This window comes from Lactuca serriola, chromosome 4 (assembly GCF_051521515.1).
Source record: "Lactuca serriola cultivar US96UC23 chromosome 4, Lser_US96UC23_V15, whole genome shotgun sequence".
Lineage (NCBI taxonomy): Eukaryota > Viridiplantae > Streptophyta > Magnoliopsida > Asterales > Asteraceae > Lactuca > Lactuca serriola.
In genome coordinates, this window is record NC_136411.1 from 38,062,267 (window position 1) to 38,070,679 (window position 8,413).

General features: G+C 36.0%; 1 protein-coding gene across 1 annotated transcript; it reads left to right on the forward strand.

The window, feature by feature from the left end:
• Nucleotides 1-1,729: 1,729 nt before the first annotated feature.
• Nucleotides 1,730-3,327, forward strand: LOC145101346 (5'-AMP-activated protein kinase beta-2 subunit protein). The gene is made up of 3 exons (XM_079038534.1): nucleotides 1,730-1,916; nucleotides 2,660-2,745; nucleotides 2,839-3,327. The coding sequence occupies exons 2-3, from the start codon at nucleotides 2,719-2,721 to the stop codon at nucleotides 3,169-3,171; spliced, it is 360 nt and encodes a 119-aa protein (XP_078894660.1). The 5' UTR covers nucleotides 1,730-1,916; nucleotides 2,660-2,718; the 3' UTR covers nucleotides 3,172-3,327.
• The last annotated feature ends 5,086 nt before the right edge of the window (nucleotides 3,328-8,413 follow it).

Here is an 8,413-nt window from a genome sequence, read left to right on the forward strand (position 1 = left end):
AAGAATACTTACTGACCGACAAGGTTCTTTTTTCTGACATTTACTTTATTTTACAACATTGTGGTAAATGCTTAAATAAAGTAACCACACTCTAGTCGGTTCGTACTCGCTCATACTACTATTAATCAGGGAGCAATTCTTCATATTTTGACCTATCTAAATGCTTAAGTATTTTGTTCCCTTCAACCCACACTCTAGAGCTACATGCTTTATAATGAATGCTGATTGGGATGATTCAATGATCTCAAGTCTACTACTAGTTTTCTTTTTTTTATTTTTTTTTTATTTTTTTTGTATTTTTTGTATTTTTTGTATTTTTTTTGTATTTTTTAGACATTATTTTATCTTATGAAAGATTAATAAACATGATGTTGTTTCTTTTTCTTTCATAGACTAAACATTGCATTGTTTTAGTGACCACTTATGATATTTCATGACTATGTTGGTTACTTAAGAATATGGATGTTGATGTTTTTTCATCTCACTCTCTTACATTGTAACAACAAACGTGTGATGCAGATTGCTCATAAACATATTTTCACGAGTGGATGAAGCATATTGAGATCGACTATTATTGTACTCGTCACCATTTCCTACTATATGTTCCTCAAGCCTTACATATTATTGATAAATTATTTTACTCACACACACACACACACACACACACACACACATATATATATATATATACATATATATATATATATATAGGGTTAGGTTCTTGTGAAACCGTGAGACGCATTTTTTATTTTTTTTATTTTTTTCTTAGTTAATTCAAGTTCCGAAAATAATATTTAAAAAAAGAATTTTTGGATTTTTCCATTTATTTTGCATTTTAAAATTATTTTTTAGAATATGTACAGTGTAATATTCTATTAGAATATTTCACGTATTTTTCAAAAAAAACGAGATTTTTTTTTATTATTTTTTATTTTTTTAGTTAATTCAAGTTCCGAAAATAATATTTAAAAAAAGAATTTTTAGATTTTTCCATTTATTTTGCATTTTAAAATTATTTTTTAGAATATGTACAGTGTAATATTCTATTAGAATATTTCACGTATTTTTTTAAAAAAAAACGAGATTTTTTTTAGTTAATTCAAGTTCCGAAAATAATATTTAAAAAAAGAATTTTTGGATTTTTCCAGTTATTTTGCATTTTAAAATTATTTTTAAATTTGGTATCACGGTCTCACAAAATTAGAATGGTTTCAAATGAACCTGAACATATATATATATATATATATATATATATATATATATATATATATATATATATATATATATATATATATTCTATTAGTTTTACATTTATGTTTTTAGTCTCACAAATTATCAATGGACAACGGGTAATGAAGTGTCATGTGATTTTGAGGAGAGATGTTAAGTATATTTATGTTTGTTTTTGTTTGGTCGTTTTAGTTGTGGGTTGTTTAGCTATTTTCTTTACCCTAAATATGTAACTTTTATTGATGATAATTGATAATAAAACCTTAACCGTTGTTTACTTCCAATCAACATAATAATAGATTATGCTTATACAATCCAAAAATTAACATTTTACTCCATAAACAAGATCAATCTTAAATAATTATGCGTCTCAATGTCTCATGTTTCGTAATATACCAAATCAAACGAGCTAAAAAGAAATAGGTCACGAATTGTGGATCTCTAGGAGGCCCATTTCAAATTCGGATTAAAACTCGGTCCATTTAAAAGTCAATCTCTTTTCATCTCGGCCTCTCGGGTTTCCCTCTTTTCGCTCAGTATCTCATTTTCTGCTCATAGCCTTCATTTTCTTGCGATTTTTAGGTTTCCGGTTTTTGTTAAGAAATTTCTTGATTGCACAAGTGAAATTCCACGACTGTGAAGGATTATAAGTCTGAAGCCTAATCAAACAATCATTGATCCAACAGGTTCGTCGATATATCCACCTCGTTTTGTTCTTCTGCATTTTTTTTTAATTATTTTTTTAATTTGATCTCGTTTCGAATTATGCGAATTCAGAATTAATACCAATTCTCTATGTTTCTTAGATCTTTTATACAACATGAAATTTCTGAAATTTGAGAATATTTGATCGGCATATATGCATATAACAGATTCGATCGATTAGGGCTGCACGTCCCAAAATTGGAGTCCCGATTTTGTTGAGAAATCCGAACCGAATATTTTTTTTTTCTTGAATTCATCCTAGATACTTAGGAACATCAATTTTCTAGAATAGGATTTGTATCATTAGTTTGAAGTTAGGTTCTATTTTAACCCTAAAATTGAGTTTTAATTCTTATTTTTGTATTAACAATCGAGGAATTTTTTAGAAGCTAATCTTCTTTCAGGACGTGTAGTTGGGTAGTTTTCCTATGATTATACATGTGCAATCTCTGTGTTTCTCCTGGAGGCCATTGACAACCATATCTTGATAAAATCACAAATTCATTTAAGCACATCGAACATCTGGGCCTAGTGAAACTTTGAAATGCATGACGTTGATAGATACCTTTTTCAAAGGAAGCATTTGAACCCTATGTTAATAGAAGATGTAGTATCATTATTCTTGAAACCCAACTTTGTTTCTGACATTGTCATATTTTTAGGGAATTTGATGATTAATAACCTCAAATTTCTGATATGTTTTAGCTCCCATATCTTCTTTCAGGTTAAACTATTAGGTGATGATTTGGAACTATTAGAATTTAATCTATATTTCGCTTCAATATGAACAATTCTCATTGTCAAGATCAGGTAAGTTTTCCAAACCCTTTTTAATTTTATTTTTTTTATAATTATATTTCAAAATCAATAGCAAGTCGACAAGTGTACACAATCATATCACAGGAAACACCTGTGGTGGCTGGATTTGAAGTCCCAACATCACCGGATGCAAGTTACAACAACATCTACACTGCAACCGAAGATGATGGGCGGGACCCACCCATAGTCCCACAACACCTACAACACACAGTTCTAAGCTATAGCTACCCGAAAAACGGCGACCCAGCTGCCCGACTGCCCGACCCACAACATGTGGTGCTGAATCATCTTTACATTGAGAACAGAGAGGCACCTCGGTCAGTTGTGGCTCTTGGGTTCTCTCATCGTTTTCGGTCAAAATACGTGAATGTTGTACTTTATAAACCGGTTCAAAGAAGGGGAAGTAGCATCTCTTGATTGTTGGTGGTTTTGGAAGTGGATTTTGGAATCGTTAAAACTTATGTTCATATTATATATTTTTGGAGGTTTTTAAATACTTGTGAGTTGTGACTGATATTTTGTACTTTTGTAAACTGAAGATTGCTTTAATTTTAAGTTTTATGTTTGTAGTAATAGTAAGTTGTATGTCGTGACATCGATTTTTGGTTGTTGAATTTGATCACGTAGCCTTTCATAGGTAGAAGATGGATGATGATATCATGATATGATGTGGCAACATAGTTACATCTTTCAATTTCACTCTTAAGCCATGAACATGTATGGATACCTTGTTAAGCATTTTGAATTTCATCATCAACATCTTTTCTATTTCTATACTTCTTGTCTTCTTTAAAATCAGTTGTTTAATCTTCAAATTCTGAAATGGCATTTGGCAAGAATAGCAATACTCCACGAGATGACGGTGAGACCATAGTGAGTGACACACAAAGTTACATTGACCTTGATGATGAGGTACAAAACACAACATTATCAATAGGAGGTCAAGCAAAAAAACCAACCGAAGAGAAAGATTCTACTAAGCCACTCCTTGATGAAGCAACCTTTGTTGACACAGGAAACAAGAAGAACGAAGGAGGTGCTAAAAAGTGGATAGGAAACAAGAAGAATGAAGGAGGTCCTCTAAAAAGTGGATTTGCAATCACTGTAAAGGTATGTTCACGAGCTCCTACACCAGAATTCATGACCATTTTTTTTGGTCCCGATGTGGGGAAAAATTGAGCTTAAAAGATGCTTAATCATGGTTAGAGATCGAGACAAGTTGAACAACCTATAGAAGAAGGTTAAAGAAGTAAAAAGTTGTGGAGTGTCAAAACTTTATTCAGTACTCTCCAAAGATGCAAAGATGCATTACAAAATAGGCACATTGAAGCAACTTTTGGCATATTAGAGAGAAATGCGGTGGATTTGAAGATCATTCGAGAGTTGTATGCAAACATGATTCCTTTCAACGTGCTATGCAACCCATAATTTCTTAAAATGGTTAACGCCATCAAGAAAGCCCGTATGGCTACAAACCCCTTTCGTGTGAAAAAACGGGATCCGTCTTACTCGATGAATGTGTTAGTAATGTTGAGAAGGAGCTAACACCGGTTAGAGACATGTAGTGTACACAAGGAGTCTCAAGTCTCAACCATCTCGAATGATTGGTCTAAAGTGGGGACGAAAACACTCGATTAGTTGGGGGAAAAAGTCGTCGATACGATTAAAGATAACGAGTTTTGGGAAGTGGTTGTGTAACGTCCCAAAAAACAATGACATAAAATTTTTATTTTTTGATTAATAAATCGTTAATACATAACACTTCCATAAAAACAAGTTAATCGAGATTTATCAAAACATCATAAATTTAGAGTAATTCACAGAATGCGAAAACATGTGGCGTGTGCTCTGCAATCATCCCAAGCTCTTCCAATAGCAAACCAAAGTACTTGAAACATAACTGAAAACCGTAAGCATAAAGCTTAGTGAGTTCCCCAAGATACCACATACCATACAAAACTAAGCATAAAACAGGCCCCACCCACTGAGATACGGGCTCCACCCACACTTGCATAACGGGCCCCGCGAACTAAACATATAACCATATAATCATATAACATCCAAACACATGCGAAAATCACAAAGATAGTAGCATACTGCACAATCATTGGGTCCCGCCCACGTACAAGTCATATATGCATAACCAGGCACTAGGAGACAGAATAACCATTAGGCCCCGCCTAGTAAGCATACATGCACATACATATGCAAGAGTCACGTAGACATCTAGCATCCTACATAGCAAACCATGGGCCGAAATTGGTGCCTTTGACCCGCTAAACATAATGATGAAACTCACCTCGCACTGCTGAATCCCACAGATAAATCTCAGGCTGCTGGGTGATCGATCCCCGAACTATCAATAACAAAACCACACCCAATCAACATTTGGTTCCAATCCATATCCATAAATCCATACTCGGGGTAAAAAGACCATTTTAGCCCTAACCTAGCTTGGTCAAAGACTAAGGCCCAAACTCACAACCTGAAAGACCCAAAAGCCAAATAATCAACCAAGGCCCAAACATGGCCCAACATATCCTGTGGCCAACTCTGATCAAACTTCTGGTCAAAGTCAAAGTCAACAGTCCATGTTGATCAAACACGCCGTGTTGCCTCTTGGCCACGCCGTGTTCCAATAGCATCCAAAAAGTCAGGAAAACCCCAGCCAACACATAGTGTTGACCTAGAAACACGCCGTGTTTTCCTGAATTCCAACAACTTAATACATTAAGCTACTTTCTCCGATTCCAAGAGCTCCAAGCTCAGATCTAGACCAAAATGAGACTTAGAAGGGTAAACTTTCCATCTTTACCCATAGGGACTACCAAGAAGGTCCAAAAACCCAAATCACAAAGCTTGATTATGCAAGGGATTAACCAATAAGCACTCAAGCCTTGAAGACATAGCCCCAAAACATAGATCTGACTTCCTTGAGTTGGAAAACCACGTAAATTTTCCAACTTACGTTTATACATGTCTAAATGAAGCTCTTAAGCTTAAAAGGGACTTAATAATTGACTTAATGCATGCATGACACCAAAAATCTCATAAAGCTTGCACCTTTATGCTCAAAGGGACCAAAACAAACTCAAATATGGAGTAATAAGCCCTTAAAATGACTTCAATCTTTCATCAACCCAAAAAGGGACCAAAAGCATAACAAAGCACAATATGAGGAGATCTAAACATCTATATGTCAAGGTTCAAACTTGATACCTTAGAAAGCTTGCCCAAAAAGAGATGATTCTGGATCTAAAGCCAATCCACTAAGCACGACAACTTCAAGATCTCCTCCTCCTTCACCAAGGCCAAAAATGAGTACCAAAAACTTCTTACTAGCTCAAGAACAACACCAAGAGACTTAGGGATCGATTTTAGGGTTTTAGTGACAATGGAGGCTGTTAAGGAGACCAGCCCTTGGGGCTCAAAGAGATTATATAAGGTGCAACATCCTAAAATTAGGGTTTCCTTCCCAGCTTCCAACACGCCATGTTGACCCTAATGAGAACTACACTTTTCGTTAACTAGACACGTTGTGTTGGTTCCTCCAACATGCAGTGTTCAGTCCTCAAAATGGGATTCATTCCTTACAATTGCTCCTCAAGATTTTGAGTGTTACAGGTTGAGAATATTTTGGCTATTACAAACCTATTTTTTTGTTAAGCAAATTTTGTGACGGTGAACGTCCCAAAATGGGAGAAATCTACGAATGATTGGTCAACATGCTAGGTGAAATCAAAGATGTTATGAGGTAAAATAAATGTTCAAGTTATTGTTGATTCCATATACTGAAAAATGATCATAAAATAATATTGTCAATAACATAGTATCATATATGATCACACCAATAACAAGTCAGACACTAAATTGATATTAATAAAAATCCAATTCTTGAATATTAGTTGCAAACGTTCAAATATATAACGTCCCAAAAGTAAGACCCAAAAATTTCATTTTTGATTTAATAACACATTAATACAAACATTGTTATACAACCCTAAAAAGATCAAAATATATCAATACATCAAAACATATCAGAGTAATTCTCAAAGTGTAGAAAAAAGTGGTGTGTGCTCTGCAATCATCCTGAGCTCTTCCCTTTCGATCTGGAAGTACCTAAAACACAAACGAAAACCTGTAAGCCCAAAGATTAGTGAGTTACCCAAAATACCACATACCATACATAAATAAACACATACTGGGCCCCCGCCCCAAATCGGGCCTCGCTCGACATCGAGTCCCACTCGACCTCAGGCCCCGCCCGTAGGGATGTCAAAAAGTCCCATGGGACCTCGTCCCGTTTGGGGAAATTTTTAAAAAAATATCGGGGATGGGGATGGGGGCGGGGGCAAGGTTAACCCCCATTTTAATTTTGGGGGCGGGAGCGGGGGTAGGCAATCTCGTCCCGAAACCCCCATGGGGACCTCGTTAATAAAATACACACATATTTACATATATTAATTATATAAATATAATAAATAATAGCATGATTTCAAGCTTCCAAAATTCATCAAAAACACGTTTTTAAGTTGTTAGTATAATGTTTTTAAGATTTCATAACTTTTTCATTTCTAACACATAAAATTTTGCTATAAATAATTATTTGTTACTTAAAAATACCTTCTTTTAGCCTAAATAACAACTTCTTTTAGCAAAAAAAAAAAGGCAACCCATAAACTATCGATGACGGGGAACGGGGGCGGGGTTGGGGGTAATAAAGGGGATTCGGGGGCGGGGGTGGGGACGGGGGAACAGGGAAATTTCGAGGGCAGGGGCGGGGGATGCACTCCCCGTCCCGTTTGCCCCCGTTGACATCCCTACCCGCCCGACATTGAGCCCTGCTCAGATTACAGATCTGTCATTCATTAGGCCCCACCTGACATCGGGCCCCGCCCAATACACATAATAACATATAAACATATAATAATGCTAACACATACAATAACCACAAACCAATAGCATACAATATAGTCATCGGGCCTCGCCCGAAATCGAGCCTCGCTCGGTATACATACCAGCACATACCACATGCAAGAGTCACCAATACATCTGGCATCCTACCACAATAATCATGGACCGACATTGATGCCTTCGACCCACTAAATATAGTGAGGAAACTCACCTCACACCGCAGAATCTCACAGATAAAACTCTGACCACTGGCCCGCTAAAAGTCTCCACGCTATAATCACAAAACAACATCCGATTAATAATTGGATCCTGACTCACACTAAGAGTCCAAACTAGGGTAAAAGACCTTTTTACCCTTTACCTAGCTTGTCCCAAGGCCATGGCCCAAACCAATTGTCCAAAAGCCCAATTTCCAAAATAATCACCTAAAGCCAAAATGTGGCCCAATTTTCCAAATTAGGCCCAAATCCCTTTCATGGGCCTTCAACCAAAAGAGTCCAATAAAATATCAACAGCGCAATAATAAAATTTTGGTGACCCAACAAAAAACAAGACTACTAAGGTCCAATATGGGCACATATCCGAGATGCCCACAATACTAAAGCCCACTGCTGAGTACATAGGGTGTACCCAACTCGTATGCTCAGCGTACTCGCTTTAGGGATTGTATGCACAACGTACCTGCTTGTACGCCCGATGTACACCACCAACTTGGCCAACTTTCACAATTCAACTCTTAATCGAT

Excerpts from the sequence above, each read along its gene's own strand:
- LOC145101346 (XM_079038534.1), top strand. The coding sequence starts at position 2,719 with ATGAACAATTCTCATTGTCAAGATCAG. Across the intron at positions 2,746-2,838 it reads ATTCTCATTGTCAAGATCAG|GAAACACCTGTGGTGGCTGG; the intron begins GTAAGTTTTCCA and ends ATCATATCACAG.